This window comes from Mastomys coucha, unplaced genomic scaffold (assembly GCF_008632895.1).
Source record: "Mastomys coucha isolate ucsf_1 unplaced genomic scaffold, UCSF_Mcou_1 pScaffold14, whole genome shotgun sequence".
NCBI lineage: Eukaryota > Metazoa > Chordata > Mammalia > Rodentia > Muridae > Mastomys > Mastomys coucha.
The window spans coordinates 81120427-81143740 of NW_022196896.1; the positions used below are offsets into that span (position 1 = coordinate 81120427).

The 23314-nt window shown below is 42.8% G+C and overlaps 1 protein-coding gene across 9 annotated transcripts in view; it reads right to left on the reverse strand.

The window, feature by feature from the left end:
• Window positions 1-23314, reverse strand: part of Ankrd44 (ankyrin repeat domain 44) — a 290453-nt gene that overhangs the window by 104950 nt on the left and 162189 nt on the right. For all 9 annotated transcript variants that reach the window (XM_031367511.1, XM_031367509.1, XM_031367508.1 and 6 more), the window contains exons 7-10: window positions 22435-22577; window positions 21074-21286; window positions 12155-12233; window positions 300-414 (exon numbers count right to left, since the gene is read on the reverse strand). In XM_031367511.1, coding sequence (XP_031223371.1) covers window positions 300-414; window positions 12155-12233; window positions 21074-21286; window positions 22435-22577 — 550 coding nt within the window. The remainder of the gene's footprint in view (window positions 1-299; window positions 415-12154; window positions 12234-21073; window positions 21287-22434; window positions 22578-23314) is intronic.

Consider the following 23314-nt stretch of genomic DNA (forward strand, 5'->3'; position numbering starts at 1 on the left):
GAGAGAGAGAGAGAGAGAGAGAGAGAGAGGCTAGAAAGCAAAGCTAATAAAAGAAGTCCAATGTTTCCTCAGAGAAATCCAAAAGAATAGACTTGGTTCTGAAGCAACTGAAACCAAATGGTGCCTCCTGGGCTATGTCATTAAAGTGCCTTCCTTGATTTCAGATATAATCCATGCTTAGCATAAAGGCACAGAGCCACCTTACCCTGGATAGACGGGGGCCCTGCACTGTGCGGCGGCCCCCTTGCCAGCACTCCCACACGTGGCAGTTAGGCCACTGCACTTCCCCAGTGACCTACTTGGCTGTGTCGGCTCCGCTAGTTATCAGGGTGTTAATCAGAAGCTCGTGCCCATGTCTTGCAGCCACATGGAGAGGTGTGTTACCATCCTTATCCACACAGTCGATTTCACCTCCTGAAAGAGATTTCAATACAGCATCAAGCAAGGCTTTGGGTTGATTTGGGTACTACATCCTGCCAGCCAATAGTTGAGAACACCAACTATTGATTTCCTTTCTACCCCACTGTGCATCTCTGCTCTACAGTATAAAAATGACAGTTACGGAGATGACTCACTATCCAAAACTGCAGCAGTGCCATGTCTGCAGAAAGAGAAGTCTATTAGAAACGCTTCTGAAAAATCAATTTTGTCTCAAGATCCTAAAACCTTCTGGCACTAACTGAACAATACAATCAAATTCCATAAAATACAACTCGGGAGGACTTATGGAAATTACCTCACACAAGCCAAATGAGACAGAGCAGCCAGGGAAAGATTTATGTAGTGCGGTGACACAACTTAAAACGTGGATGAGTAAAATGAGAAAAAGCATGAATTAAAAGCTGAAGATGCCAGTATTCATTAAAAATATCACTCTAGTGACCCACAACCCTTTCTTTCATATAACATTTTCATTTTCTCATTTTATTTTGCATTGCTTTCCCCAGCTTTTTATTTCATGCTTTCCTTCCTGGGTTTGTATGGATACAACAGGTCTAGTTAGTTACTGGAAGAACTGTTCAAAATAGATTAGATACTGTAACATTTCACCTCTATGTATGTTTTCCTTAAGAGCAAACTATTCTCAAACACAAATGTATCTCCTCCTCTTACCAAAGAAAATGAACATTGTTATAATTGTGTGTAATATGCAGTGCAGACAGCATTTTTTTCAACTGCCTTCCAAATGGGCTTCGCAGATATTTTCCTTTGTAAGTCCAGACTCTCAGGACTCTGACAGCATCTCTTTCACGTCTTACTCTGCACTTTATTTATTTAAAATCCCTCATGCCATTAATATCTTTAGAAACTAAGCCAAGCTTTGTAGGATATCCTAAATCTATGCCTTGTCTGATGGTTTCTTCTCTAGAATCCCCCTAGCCCTGTTGGCAAGGATACTCCAGGGCAGACGGGGACTTCCCGTGGCACTTCCCCATTCCATGAGGGCTGTGTTGCTCTGATGCTGGGGGTGTGATACGGTATTATATGCAACAGGCACAGGGCTTCAGGGTGAAAAGCCGAAGCTGCTGACGGTAGTTCTATAACCCTTGGAATCCCAGCACCAGCACATGCACTTAATGCTACTGAACTATGAATTCTTCTGCAATTCATTTATCTTTAATTTTACATGCATTGGTATTTTGCTTGCATGTATAAGTGAGGGTATTGGACCACCTAGAACTGGAGTTACAGATAGTGGTGAGCTGCCATGTGGGTGCTGAGAATTGAACCTGGGTCCTCTGGAAGAGCAGCCAGTGTTTTTAACCACTGAGTTATCTCTCCAGTCTCAAACTATTAATTCTTTAGAAATCGCTACAAAACAGGGATGTTTCTGTGTTATGTATATTACTTCAGTAAAAAAGAAAACCATTTCAGTACTTAAGATGGCACCTGCCAACACATCCTATAGGCTGTGTGAATATGTAATTTAACATGCCATTTTTAAACAAAACCTTTCCACAGTGATTTCCCTCATACAGGGAGTACTTTATGCAAAAGCTATCTGACTACTGTGTGCTTGCACTAGTGCCTTAATATATAGTTGGTACATTTGATTCTGCTTTAAATTTTTAACTAGATTCAATTTAACATGTTTTATTTGTATTAAAATATTTATACTTCACAAATCAAAATTATGTATTTTTAAAAGCTTCATGCTTAGGAGATATCTCAGTTGGCATAGTGGTTGCCATGCAAGCATGAGGACCTAAATTGGTTCCCAGAACCTGTGTAAAAAGAGGGCACTGTGGCATACACTTGCAATCCCAGCCCTTGTGAGGCAGAGACAGGGCTCACGGGCTAGCAACTGAGCCTAATTATCAGCTCCAACTCCCAGTGAGAGACCCTGCCTCAAAAACTCAAGGTACATGGCTTCTAAGGACTGGCACCCATGGGTGACCTGTGTTAGTGTGCATGAGTGTGTTTGTGCTTGTGCTGTGTGCATGCCTGTGTGCTTGTGTCTGTGGTTGTGTGTATATGTGTGCACACACATACTCACACACACACACACATACACACTCCCCTTCCCATTCCCCCATTTCATCCTCATAGACTTCCTATAGTAACCATTTTCATTAGTTTTAGCATATGCTTCCTGTGTTTCTCTGACAGTGTCTTTTTTTTTTGATTTTTTATTGAATTATGATGAGAAAAGATAGACGATTTTAATTTATCTGAATATATTAACATTTAAAAACATATTTTAAGTAAACAGAATTAAGTCACATTCTTGTTTCCCTTTTGTACCCCAACTCCTCTCAGAGACCCCCACTTGAATACCTACAATATCTTTTTTGTCATATTTTTTAAAATTTATAAAATATTATAACAATAAAAATGAATATTATAAAAGTTGTTTGATATAAAACAACAATCAATTTAACAGTCTTGTGTAGATGCTTTTCTACAGCAATACTGAAAATACATATGACCAGCAGGACTCAGGCACACAGGAACTCCACCAGCTCAGTGGCACTGGTCCTTCTGGTCTGTCTGGGCTGGTGCCCTGAGCAGACCTTGGACACAAACTCTGCACACAGTCCCACAACACCCAGAGGAAGCTCCACTCCCAGGCACTCTAACAAGCCCAGGATCCCAGGATCGCAGAATCACAGGATCCCAGAGACAGCTTGACTCTGAGGAGTTCTGACACAACCAGGATCACAGGAAGGACAGGCTCCAGTCAGATTTAGCAAGCGCAGGTAGCACTAGAGATAACCAGATTGGGGGGGGGGGTACGGGGGCAAGCATAAGAAAATAAACAACACAAACCAAGGTTACTTGGCATCATCGGAACCCAATTCTCCCACCATAGCAAGTCCTGGACACACCATCACACCAGAAAAGCCAGATTCAGCTCTCTGACAGTGTCTTTGCTAACTCTACCCTGGAGCTCTAGTTGAATGGTCACTTCTTGAGGACAGCCTTAATATATTTTGCAATTGTGTTGTTTCTCCTGCCTGGATGAACTAGTTTAGCAGACTCGTATCCTATGGATTGGGCTGTAAGCAATAATTTGCTAATATCAGGAACACTGGAGTGCAGGCTCTCATGTGTATGTATGCTATTTGTATTTGTTAAGCAAATGGACTTGTGTTTTTGTTGGGTTCTGCCAACTCTCCCTCTGTAGGTGCTGTGTCACTTGCGCGCTAACCAGCACTGAATGAGTGTGCCTCTTCTCCACAGACTCACAGAATATCTGCCATCTGATGACTGAGAACCAGCGTCCCAGTGGGATTTTTATTTGCATTTATCTTATTATGAAGGAAGTGGAGCATTATCTTCTGTATCAAGGGACATTTGTTTAACTTATCTGAAAGCATCTTTCATGACTTTTGCCCACTGTTCTAAATTTGTGTGTCTGTGTGTGGGCTTTTATTCATTGATTTTCAAAGGCTCTAAAGATTGTGTCGGGGGGGGGGGGACTGTGTAATACATGCTACAAATATTTTTTGTCTAGTCTTCCTCTGACTTCATCTTTGTTTATGGTGTTTTCATTCAGTTAAAAGATAAACCTTTTCCTTTATTGCATTTGTGTTGCAAGTAGAAAGGCTTTCTGCACAGTCTGGTAGTGAAGAAATTAACCCATTGTTTACTGCACTGGAAGCATCTGCTAGGTTGGCATGGCTGACCCACTTGAAGTTTTAGTGGCTGTGATGCAAGTTGTCTGGCTAAATAAATGATCCCCAAAGGCCCGTAAGAATTTGTCTGAGGAAAAGGTTCAAACAATTCATAAGGACAGAAAGTAGATTAGTAGTTGCCCAGGTCTGGGGAGGGAGACTGGAGAATGAATGCTAATGAGAATGAGGCTCATTCCAGGAATGATAAGAATGCTCCAGAGTTACCTGTGGTGATAGTTGTGTAACCTTGAGAAAACACTCAAATCCACTGACTTAGATCTCAGCTTAAAAAAAATAAAGCCTAACAGACAAGGTTGCTCAGGCCTGGCATCTCAGGAAGCTATGGCAGACGAATGGTGAGTTCAGGGCTATCCTGGGCTACAGAGTGAGTTTTAGCCTGGCCTCAGCTACATAGCCAGACCTCGTTTCACAAAAGAAAAGAAAAGAAAGAAAGAGAAGAATAAAATGAAAACTTAGAGGGGCCAGAAGAGAGATCCAGGCGATGAAAGGGTGAAGCCAAGCAGGGAGGACTGCAGGGAGGACTTGAGGGAGGATGAACCACGATGGGTGCCCGTGTTCAGGAAAACAAACACACTCATTAGCCACACTTAAAAATACAAATATCCTGCATCAGAGCAGCGGTGAGTCATTCTAAGGTTAGCTTCTGGTTATCCTGTTCAGAAATCAATCTCTGCACCATTGTGGAATCTGTACATTCCTGAGCTATAGGACCATGCTCATAGATAGCAGTATACAGTATATCTCAGTGAAGGACTACACTTGACCAAACAGCTACCTCACTCACCAGCACTGCCAAAATGAGAACCAAAAATCACCAGTCAACACAGCCCCAGCACCTTTGACCTCATTTTCATTATTAATTACATCAACGTACTAGTATATTCATTTTTCAGAAGATAAACACTAGTATACCTTATTTATAAAGATGATCCAAGAAAATACAAAAAAAAAGAGAAAAGAAATTGTTCATAAATGTACGAATTAGTGTTCTAGAATCTTTTCTTTCATTTTTGTGAGAGTGTATGTGTAGATATGTGCGCATGTTCATGTCTGTGCAACTGAACATAACTGTGTGCATGTGTGTGCATTTGTGTGTGCATCTATACATGTGTATATGTATGTGTGTGCATGTGTGGATTATATGTAGAATTTTCCATGGCTGAACTCATATAGTGTAGAAATATTTGTATCTTGCATTCTCCCTTAATTCTGCATTATAAATACTTCCTTGTGTTATTTTTTTACTAATATAATGATAAACAGCTATATATTATTTGTAATTTTGAGCATTTACTTAATAAGTCCTCAGTCACTAGACATTAGAGACTCTTTCCAGATTTTTGCTATTAAGAAAAACAGAAGAATAAACGTGTTTCTGAAGACCCTCCACCCTGCAGCTCACTTCCTCCAGCAGCACTGTTAGACACAGAACTGCTGGATCAAAAGTCTGTACCTTTAAAGACTCTGGAAAAGCAGTAGAAAAACAGCTTCTAAGAAAGGATGGTTTACCTCCCTGTGAAGTGTTCTCCAGCATTACCTCAGAGTCTTCCTGGCAGGCTCCAATGTCTTGTGATAAAAATATTACCACCCCTCCCCCGCCAAATATCTGCACATCTCCTCATTCCAACAAGCCAATGAATCCTACTTTGGTTCATACCAACCAAAATATCACCAAGGTTGTTTTTTTTTAGTAAGTAATATTTTTTTTTTTTACTGGATAAGTATATTTTTAAAATATACTTGCAGTTGATAACAATCTTTGCAATAAAATAAAATACTAAAAAGTGTGTGGCTCTTTGTGAAGGAGGTAAAAGCACCAAAAACCGTGCTTATCATAGAAAGATCTGAGGGACTTCCCTCTGTCTAAGAGACTTGCGTGTCTAAATCTTTACCAGAGCCTGACAAATACAGAGGCAGAGGCTCACAGCCATCCATTGGACTGAGCACAGGGTCCCCAGTAGAGGAGCTAGAGAAAGGGCCCAAGGAACTGAAGGGGTTTGCAGCCCCATAAGAGGAACAACAGTATGAACTAACTAGTACCCAGGGACTAAACCACCAACCAAAGAGTACACATGGAAGGACTCAAGGCTTCAGCCACATATGTAGCAGAGGATGGCCTAGTCGGTCATCAATGGGAGGAGAGGCCCTTGATCCTGTAAAGGCTCTATGCCCCAGTGTAGGGGAATACTAGGACAGGGAAGCAGGAGTGGGTGGGTTAGTGAGCAGGGGGAGAGGGGAGGATGGGATCGTGGGGGGGTTGGAGGGGAAATGAGGAAAGGGAATAAAACTTGAAACGTAAATAAAGAAAGTATCTAATGAAGAAGAAGAAGGAGAAGGAGAAGGAGAAGGGAAAAGAAGAAGAAGAAAGAAGAAGAAGAAGAAGAAGAAGAAGAAGAAGAAGAAGAAGAAGAAGAAGAAGAAGAAGAAGAAGGAGAAGGAGAAGAAGAAGAAGAAGAAGAAGAAGAAGAATCAATTTGCTGCTGACAGATCTGTGCATATGCAGCTGATAACATAACATTGTTTATGAAAGGCAACTCCTCTTGCCTTTGACCATTGGCAGAGAACTATCAAAAACTGCCAGAATCCAACACTGCTCTCTACTCAAATCTGTCTTTCTGCTGGGTATTCATTTTTAGAATGAATTATTCAAACAAACATACTATGATTATTCTTTTTTGTTATTGTTGGTTGGTTGTTTTTTTTTCGAGACAGGGTTTCTCTGTGTAGTCCTGGCTGTCCTAGACCTCACTCTGTAGACCAGGCTGGCCTCAAACTCAGAAATCCGCTTGCCTCTGCCTCCCAAGTGCTGGGATTAAAGACATGTGCCACCACCGCCCGGCTATGATTATTCTTGTAAACATAATAGTTATGTATCTCTCTATAGAACATATATAATATGTGTGTGTGTGTGTGTGTAATTTGAAAACTTTTACCAAATTGCCAATATAAATTCTGATTAGACAGATCTTTCAATGATTTCATTTTGGTTTGCAGTAAATGTACAGTTATTTTGTAATATCAAAGATGATAAAGTTAATTTAATTATTGTGATCATCTAGGGACTAGAGAGAGATCTCACTGTGGCCTGATTTTAGAGGCTTGCATTTAAATCATTTTTATGACCTGATGGTATTTAGGGCAGCCATTTGTCCCTGTTGTTACCCAGCACAGTTCAGGGTATAGATATCTGTCTAAGGACCTGAGCTGTGATCTGCCTGGGAAGCTCAGCCATGGAACTGAGCTAGGGAAATGGGAAGGAGGTGCATAGACTGTAGAGAAGCCTTTATTCTGGATACCACTACACAGACACACATGCTTCTGAGCTCAGAGCTGTCAAAGGCTTGTGAAGACCAGCTTGTGCCTAGGTTTACCAGCCTCAAATATGCCAAAACTGAGAAGAGAAAGAAGATGGTGCAAGTATCGGCAGGGGTGGGAAACCGCTTTCGTCTGAGTCAGAAAGGCTTCCATTGGTGCTGGGATTTTATAAATCAGTTTAAAGGCACATAGGGATAATTAGCATACGTATGTGCTTTTGCTGTCCTTTCAAATATATTTTAGAGGAGCATCATAACAATAGGAAAGTAAGAGAGATTTTGCATTTGTATCTGAAAATACGTTTCTATTAAAATAAATCCTCTGGATGGGTGCGTTTTTAGTTTATCAGCACCCTACAGACGTTTCCATTTCCACTTGAAAATCTTTAAGCCTTTCTCGAAGTATACATTAAATTATACATTAGATATCTTTTTTACCCTTCATCTCAAGGTTATAAGTTAAATGTGGCAAGCTGATCATTAATAATCGGTGAGTAAAATAAGCTTTCACCACATTAAAGATGTGCAGAGCGTGTTCAAAGGGACTATCAGCATTCATCTGAAATTAGCTTTTCATTGCACAAACAAGAATGGTCATCTTAAGTTGCTTCAGAAGGACTGTGAGCCAAAAGGTCAAAAACTCTCATATTGAGTCATCGTAGGCTAATACTTCCAGAAGCTTTAAAAATAAAGACAGCCTGTGCCGGAAGAGTCTAAGGCAGCCTCATTCATGAACTGTGTAACTTGCTGGACAGCCTCTGAGGCAGCTGCCTCATGCCAATAGCTGGACCAAATGCCTCTGATTCCACACAGTACCCTCTTCAAGAGTTCCCATCCCTCTCTCGCGGTGACAGGGTGGCTTGCAACAAGAAACAATGTGATCTGAGCCCAAGAGCATTTTGTTTTTTAACTAGCAAAGGAAAAGTTGTGGCTTTTATACTTGTTTGTGTAAGTGATATTGCCTTCCCAAAGCTGAGTGAGTGATGCTGGAGGAGCCAGGTTTTCATGGAGACTTAATAACCCTGGCTGGAGAGCAGAAAGAGAGGAGCGAGCGCTCTACAGAGGTAGAACATCTAAGCAATCTAACTCAAACAAAAATGCAAAGGGCATTCCCCAGTGTGCAGATAGCTGCATCCCCTCCTGATAGAGCCTCCCAGATCCGACACGGAGCAGTGCATGTGAGCGATGATGAGCTCTGGAGATGGACACCAGGCCTGGGAATAAGCCTCTGGGGAAGCAGGGTCTTAGCCAGAGCAGGATTTTTTTTTTTTTTTCAGAAAGAACAAAATAAACAGGAAGGAAAATAAAACTTCCTCTGCTCCCTAGGAACATTTTTCAAATGCCCAGAAAGGTCAAGTGGAAGAACTGACAGTTCTCATGAATGTAATAAAAGCAGAAAGAAAGAAACCCACAAAGCTGCCCATCTACAGGGACAAGTAACACCCTCCCTCCCTCCCTCCTTCCCTTCCTCCTTCCCTTCCTCCCTGGCCCCCCTCACAAATACAGGCACCTCTTAGACTGGATCAAATTCAAGTTTAAGAGAAAATCTTCAACTGTCATTGTTCTTCTGGGGAGATGTATGTATGTCCAGATGGCGGCTGAGGAGCTGCTCTCTAATGCTAGACTGTATTTCAACTCCTGAGCCCACATGCTGCTCAGAAAACCCACCACCACTGACTGCCTCGCTGTGAACTCCATGATAGGAGCCCTTCCTCCTGGGATTGCTATTGAGAAGGAAATATACGGGATATATGGCAAAGAGCCTGGTACAGCATGAACATTTAGCCAATGTTAGCTTTATCATCACATGAGCCAACCTCTGTATTACAGCCACCGTATGTCATCAGTCCAGGCCTGAGGACCCTAGCCCACCTATAGGCCAGATACCAGCCAGTCAATGGAGGGATGAACTTTAAGACAAAGGGTTCGTAAACGTAGAAGCTAAGACTCTCAGCTCTTGTTCTAACCTCAAAGTGCAGCCAACTCCAAGTGTGACTGATGGAGAAGTCAAAGCAGCCAACAAATCCCCAGGAGAGATATAAGAATACTAGGATGGGAGAGGGAAGCTGAGCCAAACTCTGAACTGGAGGAGATGCAGGCGTGGTCTAGCAGATGGATACACTAGTTAAAAATGCAGCCCATGTTTGTTTGTTTTTTAAAGTGTTCTCAGGGCTAAAGACCTGGCTCAGTAGTTAACACCACCACTGTTCTTGCAGAAGACAGAGTTTATTTCCTAGCATCTATATGTCTGTACCCAACAGCCTGTCACCCCAATCCCAAGGAATCTGACACCCTCTTAATGATCTTAGTGAGTACTGGGAACGTGCACAGTACATATACATACATGCAGGTAAAACATTCATATACATATTTTTTTAAATTCCTTAAAAAACACTGTCTTCTCTCTACCTTGTCTCTGCCACTGGAGGGTATCTATGGGGGCCTCTCTAGCTGAGACTCCTAGCAGTAGGAGGTATGGATCCTGAAGTTGTCATTCCCTGTAGCCAAGCAGGACTCACACTGGAGGGAGGGAGAGCAATCCATCCACAAAACCTTCCATCCTGCCTACAAAATGTGCAGGGACAAAGATAGACAGAGACAGAGGGAATGGACAACCCATTGGGACTGACTGGCCCAAACTGAGACCCATCCCATGGGCAAGAACCAATCCCTGACTCTATTAATGATACTCTGTTAGGCTTGCAGACAGGAGCCTAGCCTAACTGTCCTCTGAGAGACTCTGTCCAGCAGCCAATGGAAAGAGATGCAGAGACCCCCAGCCAAACATTATATGGAGCTCAGGAAGTCATGTGGAAGAGTTGAGTAAGGACTGAGAGACCTGAAGAGGACAGGGACTTCACAGGAAGAGCAACAGCGTCAATTAATCTGGATCCTTGGGGGCTCCCAAAGACTGAACCACCAGCCAGAGTCAGTAATGGTCTGGTTCTAGCCCTCCGCCAACATGGGTAGCAAATGTACAGCTTGGTCTTCATGAGGGTCTCCCAAAACCTAGAGCAGGGACTGTCCATAACTCTGTTGCCTGCCTGTGGATCCCATTCTCCTAACTGGGGCCCTTGTCTGGCCTCAGTTAAAGAGAATGTGCCTGGTCCTGCAGTGACTTGATATGCAGGGCTTGGAGGGGTTGGAGGGGGTGAAGGGGTGGGGGGCGGGGGGATTGATACTCAGGGCCACTTCTCCTCAGAGGAGAAGGGGAGGAGGAATAAGGGGATATATGTGTGATGGGGTACCTGGAGGAAAGGAGGGAACTGACACTGGGATAAAAAGTGAATTTTTACAAAGTGAAAAATGAAAAAATTATAACTTTTTATTTAATATAGCTAAAGTCTGCTGGTTAAACTCACATCAAAAAATTTTTCAAGGAGGTGGGGAGATGGCTCAAGTAAGAGCCCCTGCTCTGCAAGTGCAAGGACTTAAGTTCATATCCCCAGCACCCACATCAAGAACTGGGTTTGCACAGAACCCCAGCACTGAGAGAAAGGAAAATTCCCATAATTTAAGCCTCATTTGTTTTGAGGGGGATAGAAACTTTCTGAAAAGCTGGTGAGAAATATAATAGAAAAGAACTCAAAGGGGAGAGCCATTCATGTCATGTCTGTGGCTCCTGCTGAAGGTTAGAAGTGATGGGCATTGTGCAGCGACTTTGCACTCTGCCTTCCTCGACGCACTGGAAGCTTGCTCAGGTAGTTTTCCCTGCTCAGCTTTGCCGACACAGTTGTAATGTCCTCTGCCCTACTGTGGACGGTTTGCTTCCTGAGGAGCATTGTCAGTGCCTGCTTTCCTATACAGATGTCACATGTTGTTTGGTTTTGGTACCTACGTTATATAACTCAGTGCCACTAACTTTCCACGTTGCCCAAAATTCTTATAGTTACAAAATAGAGAAATCCAAGAGTCCCTCACATTAGAACTTAAAAGTTTGAGTCTGCTAAACATAGTTTAGGCATTACCAAATTGGCCAGGCATGTCATCTTAAATGCACGATGCCAAACCTGTGTTTTGCTGGGTTTGTTTTCAAATTGTCTCTACAGTTTGCTCAGATCATACAAGCTGCGCTGTCAGAGTTAACTCACTCACAGATGCCAACCATGGCCCCAGGGGTAACATAAGCTGTGGCATGGAATGAGACTACAGGGACTTTGGTCTCTGAGACAGCCTGGTGATATGGGTTGAGAGCCTGGAAAATTACTGTGTTTCATGGCTCCCAGCTTTCTCTTGAGCCTGTGATTTCATCACAGACTTACCTGCTTAAACCCTGAGTCACCCACCCCACTTTTTTCTACCTTTGTAGTTTAATGAGCTTAAACTTGGGGAACTTTACTGGGTCAACGATCTAAAATAACCTAGATTCAGCTGATTTAAAATGCAAGCAATGGATGCTTAGCATCATTAAGAGTGAAACACTTCAGTATCTAAAACTTGTCCATCCCTCCCAGTAGCCAAGCACACGTTTTCACCTGTCTGGGGATTGACTACATCGTTTTATGTTCTCTCCACTAGTGGGGGACACTGAGGATATGGGTACAGTGAGCATCCAGCAAGCCTGCAAAGCCTTGTGGAAACCCATGCCTACTGAAGTCCAAACACAGCATTGATTTTCATGCAGCTGGTTAAAACCAATTCAATCAGTCTGAAAAACTGTTCAAAACTTTAAGCTCCACCAAAGCATGCCTCTTCTCTTACCATTCTGGATGAGCGTTTGTGACCGTGTGAACCGTCCATGGACAGCCGTCATGTGCAGAGGACTTTTACCATCCTTACTCTACAAAAGGAGAAAGGAGAGACAACAGTGTGAGCCGTATCATAGATCTGAGTCATCACCGAGAAAGCCACTCTCAGTGCCCTAGGAACATCAATTTCCATTTTGTTTTAAAACTATGGTCAACAATTACAAAGAAGAGATAAATTTAAAATAAAAAGATAGAGTCTAAGGCGCAGATGATGGCGAGGAATGGAACAACTGTTTCCTGAACTTGAGAAAGGGCTGACTGGCTCAGGGCTCACAGCAGCTCCTGCCGCTTCCACGGGATCAACCCTGTAAGCACTCAACACAGATAGGGTGAGACTGTGGGGTTATTGATCACCAATGGCTGCTAATGGAAGGGCAGTCTGTCTAAATTAGGGGTGTGGTCCCTAGTAGGCTGAACCTGCTCCAGTGAATGGTCCCCCACACCCATGTATATATGGTGGGAATATTAGATCTATGGAGAGAGCAGTTAAATTGGATCAAGATACATTGCATATATGTATGAAATTCTCAAAAAATAAAAATATTATATAAAAATGCAACATATAAGACTTCTCCAGTTACTGTTTAATATCATAACATTCAAATTGTTTATTATTACTATTATTACCTCTGTGTACGTGTGTATACGTGTGCAATGGTGGGAAACAGGGGGACATGGATAGTATACATGTGTAGAGTCCTTTAAAAATCTTAGAGAAGAAATCATCCAGAATGCTCTCTTCTCACTTGTCATCAATTGACAAAGGACATTTCCTGAGGTGTTCATCTCAGCATCTAGAAAGGTAAGCAGTCGGGAACTTGCATGGGCCTGTTTGGCCTACAACTGGCTAAACTGATGCAACTCTCAAAACTGAGGGGAAACCCTAACCACTCCCTGCATTTTATTGGTAAATGTGGACTTAATTTACATATATCTTACTCATGACAAAAGATAGAAAATGTACAGAACTTACCTACTGACTGTTATACCAAAGACAAAACTCCCACAGTTAATTAAGAAATGAAAGTGCAATTCGAGGCCAGCCTGGTCTACAGAGTGAGTTCCAGGACAGCCAGGGCTACACAGAGAAACCCTGTCTCAAAAAACCAAAAAAAACCCAAAAAACAAAAACAAAAAAAGAAATGAAACTGCATCTGAAAGAAACTTTGATTCTGGAACAAAAGACTGTCCAGAGGAGCAGGTGTACAGACACTCCCTCAACCACAACAGCTCCTCCACACGGCAGTCCTGAGCTTGGGATCATGTGGAGCTGTTCATATTCAGTACAAACTGTCTCAGAGCTTCAATGTAGCTCCTTTTCTGGGCTACAATATGCAGTATGAAACCCTGGAGGTATGATGGGAGGGCAGCAGCATGCAGGTAAGCAGCATGAAGATAAGCAACGTGTAGGTAAGCAGCGTGCGGGTAAGCAGCGTGCGGGTAAGCAGCGTGCGGGTAAGCAGCGTGCGGGTAAGCAGCGTGCGGGTATGCAGCGTGCGGGTAAGCAGCGTGCGGGTAAGCAGCGTGCGGGTAAGCAGCGTGCGGGTAAGCAGCGTGCAGGTATGCAGCGTGCTGGTATGCAGCGTGCAGGTAAGCAGCGTGCAGGTAAGCAGCGTGCAGGCAAGCAGCGTGCAGGCATGCAGCGTGCAGGTATGCAGCGTGCAGCGTGCAGGCATGCAGCGTGCGGGTATGCAGCGTGTGGGTATGCAGCGTGCGGGTATGCAGCGTGCGGGTATGCAGCGTGTGGGTATGCAGTGTGCAGGTAAGCAAAAGTGGACTGCTACCTAGTGATGCTCAGTGTGGAGAGGGAACTTGTTAAAGGTGTTTTAAACTTATGATAGGTTTGAACTTATGATGAAAGTTCCCATATCTTCATTCAAGCATTGCCTTTTAATTTTATTACATTTTACTTAATGTATTTAATGTATATGTGTGTGGATGCCTATGCCACCATGCATGTATGGAAGTCAGAGTGTAACTTGAGCAAGCCAGATCTCATCTTCTGTCGTGTGGTATCCAAAGTTCTAACTCGGGTCAACAGGCTTGGTGACAGGAGCTTTTACTTGAGCCAGATTACTGGCCCTCAGGAATTTTTTTTAAAATGGTTGTCACTGTTGCTACCTAAATATCTACAGAAAAACTTTTTTCAAGTCCAGGTTAAAAAAGTGAAGTGACACACATGAATACTCAATCTTGTGATAAAGTCTAAACATCTATGCTTTAAAGTGGTATTTTAAATCCCCAATTGAAAGCAAACAATATAAATTAGTATCTCTTAGAGGAGATTCACCCCTACCCAGGGTGCTAACTTGCAACATGAATTCTGTGCTCTAGCTAATACCTACTGAACCTCAACATTGCCAGGGACATCACCTCAGGCTTGCACAGGACAACTGGAGCATTAAGAGCCATGGTTAAGAGCCATGCCTTAGACTACGGGTGATGGTGTGGTGAAGAGCCATGCCTTAGACTACGGGTGGTGGTGTGGTTAAGAACCATGCCTTAGACTATGGATGGTGGTGTGGTGAAGAGCCATGCCTTAGACTATGGGTGGTAGTGTTCTGATTGCTGTTTTCTTTTATTCATTTGTTTGTTTGCTTTTAGCTTTATTCTATCCTGTAAGTATTCCTTTGAAAAAAGAATGTAGTTATACAAAGTCTATGTCAACAAAAGAGTTAATCACGGTGGTAACTACATCCTAATTGAAGAAACAAACAGTAAAATTAAAATTTTTTCTCTGGTATACGGGAGGGAAGATAATGTAATATTAATATGTACCCATGTAATATTAATATGGCCTGGATCAGCAGATACTGAGAAAGGATAGAAGCAAGACTGACACCCTTTAAAGGATGTCAGCCATTGGGAGAACAATGCCTACAGCGCTGACCTTGACACACTCAGACATTTCATAAGCCACATAACTCCAGAGTCTGGTGTGGAGTGGAGACAGTCCCAATAAATCTAATACCTGGGAACCACTCTGGAAAAATGAATACACACACACACACACACACACACACACATAAGAGGGACAGGGACTATAGTCCAAGACTCATGGCCCTGAAGGTGGGAACTTCAAAGTTGACACTGACTTGTCCATAGGTGGTGCTGTTTCTTTAAATTTTGCTTAAGTGTTAGCTCTTAGATTTAATATAAAACTACAAGTAATTAAGATTGAATTAAATGTATATATAAAGCTATAAATACTTCATGTTTAGGAAATATCTATAAATATTGAAGCGGGCACCTTCCCACGCCTGGGAAAGAGCTCGAATGTTCTACTAAGGATTACTCAGTTGGTAGCTGTATATAGTGCAGCTGAGAGCCAGAGCAGGAACAGGCGAATACTAGCATATACACTGCAGTGTCGGTCCTGAGTGGAAGACAGCCCCGTGGGAGTGTTTGGTAAAGGGACAGAGAAGCAGGAATGACCGCAGCTGATAAAAATGCAAAGATGGGCTGCTCGGTGCCAATGGTGCTCATTTCAGATCTATCTGTGCGGACCCGGCTGTGTTCACCTAATGAGACTGGGCAATGGCCAATTGTCCTGTGTTTCATGGCTGCCACTTGGAGGCCGCTTTGCTTACATGGAGTGGATGTAGAGAATACTCACTCTTTCAAAAAATAAAAAATAAGAACCTGACAACCAAGGACATTAAAAAGGCAATCAATGTTCCTTCTTAAGTCTTTAACAATTAGAACTCAATATTCAAGCTGAAAGTAGAAACTCTGCTACATTTCATTTTCTACCTGAAAAACTCTTCACACTGGGACCTGTTGTTGCCACTGTCCCCAGGACTTTGGACAAGGGTAATACTGCCTATGTACCCGGGATGATTGCGCTCAGTCCTTCTATTTGTTCACAGTTTTGCCTTTATGGAAAAAAAAAAAACAAAAACAAAAAAACAACTTTTCTTAATTCCTAGTATCCGTCCTAGTATTTTTCCCATCAGATTTAAGACTGAAATTTTGGCTGGAGAAATGGCTCAGTGGTTAAGAGCACTGACTGCTCTTCTAGAGATCCTGAGTTCAAATCCCAGCAACCACATGGTAGCTCACAAGCATCTGTAATAGGATCGGATGCCCTCTTCTGGTGTGTCTGAAAGTACAGTGTACTTACATATAATAAATGAATAAATCTTTAAAAAAAAGACTTTGAAATTTTTATTTTGAGAATTCACTTAATTAAATGAGAATCCCTTTTGTTAAGTATGGTCAAGCCCTGAGTCATAAGAGGAAAATAGCAAGAATTATGATTACTTTGTGACAAATATTGGTACTTTTGGCAGCATAGAATCCAACATGTCCTTGAACTAGATAGAATATATAAGTTGTCTTGCCCATCATGTTCCTCAGGAATCCATTCATCCTTTCTTCTATCCATAATGCTGTCTGTGTTCATTCTCGACACATCCCAAAGCTTCCCCCCCAAATGGCACTGCAACTCCCTGGAGACAGGACGTGCTCTGTGGCACGTGGCATGAGTCAGCTGACCCCATCACAAGGCAACAATGTTGCTATCGGATCACATGAAGTCTGGATAGGAGTGTCATGTGAACTCAGGTACCCAAGAAGGAATCCTGAGCCAGTAAGAGAGTATCTAAAAGCTGACTGGGAAAAGCCATGTGTCTTTCAGCTTGTTTTGTTTTTAATGATTCAAATACAAAAGATGACACGCGTGGACTCAGATGTTCACTTTTTCTTTCCTTCCTTCCTTCCTTCCTTTACTTCCTCTCCTATACTTCCTCTCCCAAACTCCAAGGTCATGTCCCTTCTGCTGCTTCCTCCTGCCCGGTCCAGTTTGAGATAAACTCCATTTTACAAATTAGCCCTGGCACATACAGACAAGGGAACTGGCCCACTCAGCAGATCTATGGCAGGATCCAGCCTACTAGCTATAAATGTTCCAAAGGTCCACGGACAGCAAGTGAACCAGACTAAACGTTAGTGGGCAATGTGGCTGCAGCTAGCTGACACGTTTTCTTTCCCACTGTGGCTTTGTATATAGCACCTTTTTGTCGGAGTGTTTATTTAAAAAAGTAGCAAATGAGATGCTACGGAACTTACAACCTGTAATAGAGAAGAAAATTTACATATTTTTCTTAATTGCAAATCACAAGTGAACCGCCGATAGATTTTATATAAAACAACATGCCTTTATTATTTTAACCAAGTTCAATAGTGAAAGGTCAAAGCTAAGGGAAATGAGATGAACGTAGTGGAACAGAGACTGTGCGGTGCACATGGGACACACACCCTCTCCCTCTCCTACCACTCTACAGCTCATGAAGACATCACTCAGGGCTTCATAAGTGTGGCAGAAACCCAAGTGAACACTGATGGGTGCTGGCTGCACTTCAATATGCTGTTTCTCCCAAACTTGGAAAAAAAAATCTAAAAAAAAAAAAAAAAACCCAAAACTGTCTAATATCCACAGACATTTTCAAAATCTAAAAACAACATAATACAACTTTAACTAGAAATGTACCTACTGAGTCAGACAGGAAGGCTGTATTTAAAGGAAAGTGGTGGGTTCATTTAGAAGGTACATTGAACCTTGAAGGGAGATCTGGAGGTAATTACACACCCAGACCAGATAAGACACAGGAGAGATAAAGGGAGGCTGAGAAAGGTTAGATATGCATTCAAACTCCCCTTTACAGAAAGTAGATACAGATAAACCCATGTATATATATGTACATGTGTGCCGAAGTGTATATATGTGCACTATATTTGTGTGTGTGTGTGTGTGTATGTGTGTGTGTGCAGGTACATACAGATACCAGAAGATGGCATTGGCTAGTCTGAAACTGGAGTCATAGGTGGTTTTAAACCCCCTGAATTTAGTTAATGGAAATCAAAACCAAGTCCTTCGTAAGAGTGTCAAGAGCTATTGACTGCTGAGCCATTTCTGCAGCCCCTCGGGTCCATGGTAAAGGAGATAAACTGACCATGTAAGCTCTACCAGTCAAGTCCTTTATCTGATTTGAACTGCGCACTGGGCAGCCAATTGGAAGAAGCAGGCAGGCATGGCAGGAGGAGCAGCATCTGGGCACCAGACACACCAAGAGCACGAAGATGCATTTTTCAGGGTATGAGGAGTATCAGACAACCTGTGAGTTAACTAAGTGGAGGGTCACAAAGACGGCCTTTATCTAATGCCCATCGTCCTCCTTAGTTTGACAGACCCACAGATGCCTACAGGCCTGCTGTCAGCTTCTTTCTCCCCATCACTGCCAAGCTCTGTAAATTCTACCCCACAAGAAAACTCTTTGTCACCTTGGTTTGTGTCTCCTTGGTCTCCCCCTTGCTTTAAGCCCTTCTCACCTCTTCCTGAGACACCCATGAAGAAGTCATGTCCATTCTGTAGTGTCATGCCCCTTTCAAGATTCCATTCCTCATCTTCAGGTCCTACCCCTTCATGATTGTCCCTCTGCAAGGCTTCTCCCCTTGAGTGGGCCTGTCAAGATTCCTCATTGGCTCCTCCCATTCCTCACTAGCTCCTCCCATTCCTCATTGGTTCCTCCCATTCCTCACTGGCTCCTCCCATTCCTCACTGGCTCCTCCCATTCCTCATTGGCTCCTCCCATTCCTCACTGGCTCCTCCCATTCCTCATTGGCCCCTTTCCATTAACTCATGCTCATGACTCATTACCTACTCCAGTTTCACTAACTTTCAGTTATTTTGAAGCCATCCCATTTACAGGTCAGCTGCAGCTATGTTTTTTTTTTCCCTCTCAGAATTAAAAATGCTTTCTTTTGGATTTAAAAACAACATGGCCACTGATCAAAATCAGAGAGTTTTCCAAAACACAAAAAGAAAACTAAAATCCCAAATCAGAATTTTGCCTCTGCAGGTGATAACTGATATTAATGTATTGATACTACTCCAGCTAGTCTAGGGCCTTTCTGTACATACACACAGACACATACAGCGAAGCTGGGGATGGTGTCTCCACCTAGAATCCAGATTCAGGACATCAGGAACAAAGCCTGTCCATGTCTGTCTAGGCTATAAAGTGAATTTTGTCTCAAAAAAACAAGACAAAAAGTACAAATGAGATCACATATATATTTACTATAGTATAACATGAGGCCTAGGCATTAATGTTCTTTATATTTGTCAACCTTAAAGTATTAGTCTGCTGCTTTGTTTTGTTTTGTTTTGGAGACAGGGTTTCTCTGTATAGCCCTGGCTGTCCTGGAACTCACTCTGTAGACCAGGCTGGCCTCGAACTCAGAAATCTACCTGCCTCTGCCTCCCAAGTGCTGAGATTAAAGGTGTGCGCCACCACTGCCCGGCAGCCTACATTTTTTTAATCACTAATGACACAGAATACTTTTTCATGGTCTTCATAGGTATTACAAATTTTCTCTTGTGCTCCATATTTGCTTAAATTTTCTAGTCGCCTACCATATTTCTTACCATGAGTTCCTTATATATTAAGCATATTAAACATATTGTCATGTATGCTGCATGGAAGTTTCCACGAGCCATTCCACTCTATTTTGTTTGTTAAGAGCTTGTATTCTCCAACTTAACACTCTATTCAAACTAGTAAAGTGTTATTCTGATCATTTGTCTCACATTTCTTCGCTGTGGGAGATTGTAAGAAAAAATATAAAAATATTTAACAGTAAATAAGGTTATAAAATATCTTGAAATTAAACTTAGTCCTGAAATTAAGCCTTTGAAATCATGTCTTTTCAACATAGACATGAAAGATCCTGAAACTTTACTCTAGGAGTCCTGAATGCAAGCAGAAAAGGCATTGAGGTTGAGGGTGGTGGGGATGCTGAGGCTGAGGACAGTGGGGATGCTGAAGCTGAGGATGGTGGGGATGCTGAAGCTGAGGATGGTGGGGATGCTGAAGCTGAGGATGGTGCTGAAGCTGAGGACGGTGGGGATGCTGAAGCTGAGGATGGTGGGGATGCTGAAGCTGAGGATGGTGGGGATGCTGAGGCTGAGGGTGGTGGGGGCACTGCTCAGGATATTCTGCTACATGGCAAGGGTGTTTCAGTACAACCCAGATGGGAAACGTTGAGCGCACAGCAGCACAGGCTGCGTTCATCAGTCATCGAGGTGTCATCAAGGTGAGCGAGAAGTTCACACACACCTTTTCTTATGCAAGGCTCGTCCCTCCCTCACTCATTCACACTATTGTCTGTTTGGAATGCCCTCTCCCCGATTATTTCTGTGGCTCCTCTCAAATTCTCTGCTCGAAAATGAGCTCTTTTTTTTTTTTTTACCCACCAAATAAGAGACAAGCTAACATGTGTATCATCTACTTCACAAAGTTTCATCCCCTTTTCCTCTCGGCACTCATCACATTTTGCCTCAAGTGTCTGAGTGTGTTTGTCTCCTGTGTTGTGAATCTGTAATGGCCAGAGATCACATCTCTTCTTCAGAGTCTCCTCCACTGTCAAATGAAGAGCACAGCCGTCCTTAACCAACGCCATGGCTAAAGGAATTCTCACCACTAACTGGTTAACGTTCCTTCTCTAAGGAGCAGCTTGCTGAAGGAAAGGCATGCTGGGATTGGGAACAATCGTGAGTTAATCATTGCTCTGTGTTCTCAGCAGCTCTCCCTACCAGCTAACCATGCTATGCTAAGGGCTGAGCTAGCACCTTGAAGGCCTGAAGCATTGCTAATCCACAGGAGATATGCCTGGAGCCCTGGTGCCTAAGTGCTGGTACCATCATACCTAGAGAGGCAACCCAGCTGTTTCCACAGCATCTCAATCCAGGACAAAGCTGTGTGAATCAAAGTGCTTCCAATTCATGAAAACACAGCATAACTGATAGTAATCAGGTTAGCTCAAAGGCTCCGTGCAAAAGTACTTAAGGCAAAGAGACTAAGTGTCATACCTGAATGTTGACATCAGCCCCATTGTTCACTAACAGTTCCAGACACAGAGCACCGTGAGTGGAAGCCGCTGCAAAGTGCAGAGGGGTGAAGCCACTGTTGTTGGGCTGGTTCACGTTAGCACCATAGTCGATCAGCTCATTAACGACAGCATCCTGGCCATTGTAGCAGGCAATATGAAGTGCTGTGTTTCCATAGACATTGATTTCATCAATCTGCAAAGCATCCAACAAGGGCAATTAAAATCACTGGAGCCAATTTACTCCATTTGCCACAAAAGGCCTAATGGCTCTGGTGAGATAAAGGGAATATCCACCCATCAGCGTAATTATTCAGAGCTCACTCGTTCCCTAGCAGGCTATTCTGAGAGCACGTGTACACCCCCCACCCCCCCCCCCCCCCCGGGGAAAGAGAAGCAAAATTGAATATGGGAAAAAAAAAAAGGAGCCACAAGGTTATTAGAGGTTTCAGCCTGTGAAGGGGTTTATCTAGATAGAGATGGATAAATAAAATGAAAAGCAAAGAGACTTTCACAATGCTAGAAAAGGACACACCCATCTCATCAGCTTGGCAACCGTGATCATGAAGAGAGAGGACAAGGTTAGCAAGACAGTGGAATGTGGACCCCGGGCCCTCAAGTCAGGCTCAGAATCAATTCTGCTTTCACTCCCAAGCCTGACACCTCTCCAGGCTGGTCGTCCTGCACAGCTGAAGTATGTTAGTTCACGGCTCCCTACCACTTTCCCAGAGCTGCTCGAGGATCTGGGTGTCTTGCCTCACACAGCACCTGACTCTCCTTTCCTCCAGAGGTAAGCTGCCCTGAGCATTACTGCTCTTAGCTGAAGAAGGGACTGGCTGATGGTTCAAGCTCACCATCAACATTTCTTATTCAATCCACCGCCATCCATGTATTCCCTCCTGCCGTGAGCCACAACTACCAAGGTCTGCTTCTGACAGGGCTTTTAAAATGACTGATTATTACAAATTGCATAAAATATACATGTTTGCTGGGAAGTGACAGTGCATGAGGCCAGCTTGGCCCACAGAGCAAGTTACAGGACAGCCAGGGTTACAGAGAAACTCTGCCTCAAAAGGCAAAACCAAAACCAGAAAGAAGAAAAAAAGAAAAAGAAAGAAATATAAATGTTTGTATACTTCTCTATGTCTATAGTCTGTTCCTGGTTTCCTGCTATCTGCCCCCCATCACACTTTATCAGCTCACACAAACTAAGAAATACATGATCCTAGGAAATGTTTTTCTCCACTTGAATAAAAATGCAAACAGGATTTCACTTCAGAGCAGAAGAAAACCCAGACAGAAAGACATGAACCGGCAGCGATGGGGCCATCAGAGCTTACTTACCTCCACCCCCAGGTTCAGGAGATGTTTGACAACGTTGATCTGCCCATTGGAGGCTGCGGCGTGCAGCGGGGTGTATCCCTTCTTATCCTTGCAGGTAACTTCTGCACCGTGGTTAATGAGCAGAGCCACAACATCCAGGTGGCCTTGACAAATAAAGCAGCAAAAACATAGTTAAGTTTTATAAGACAATGTGACAACTCATCACACAAAAAAGATCATTCTTAGCTGTTTGTATCACCAGTATTTTCCTGATCCATTTCTTAAAAAAAAAAAAAAGAGCTGCCTCATGGAAAATAACCAATGAGCATTTATTGAGTACCTACTATGTACTGGACGTTATATAAATCCCATAGGAAGAAAAAAGATGATTCATATGTAAGACTTGAGTGAGATGGAGCAAAGGTGGTATCACCATGACAACGAATAAGAACCAGATACTGACAAATATATTAGTAGTTCCACCGTTTAAAAGCTATGTTGGTGTTGAGTGTGTAGTCCCAGCATGTGGGTGAAAAGGCAAGCAAGTTCCAAGTTCACACACAGCATGAGCTACAGACTGAATTCCACACCGGCTTAGATGACTTAGCCAGAGTCTCAAAACAGATGCAGCAAGAGCAACCAGGCTTGAGCTAAGATGAGAACAACTACCATCTACACCAAAACAGCCTAGCAGTAAAAATTTAGTTTAGAAAACCATTTTTTAAAAAATCAGAATACTCACAGATTACTGTTTAATCTGAAATTATCATTGCCTTGTTGGGTTTTAATCCATAAAAAGGTGATTTCTTTCCTTCTTTCTTTCCTTCTTTTCTTCTTTTTTTCTTTTTCTTTTTCTTTCTTTTTTTTTTTTTTTTTTTTTTTTTTTTTTTTTTTTTTTTTT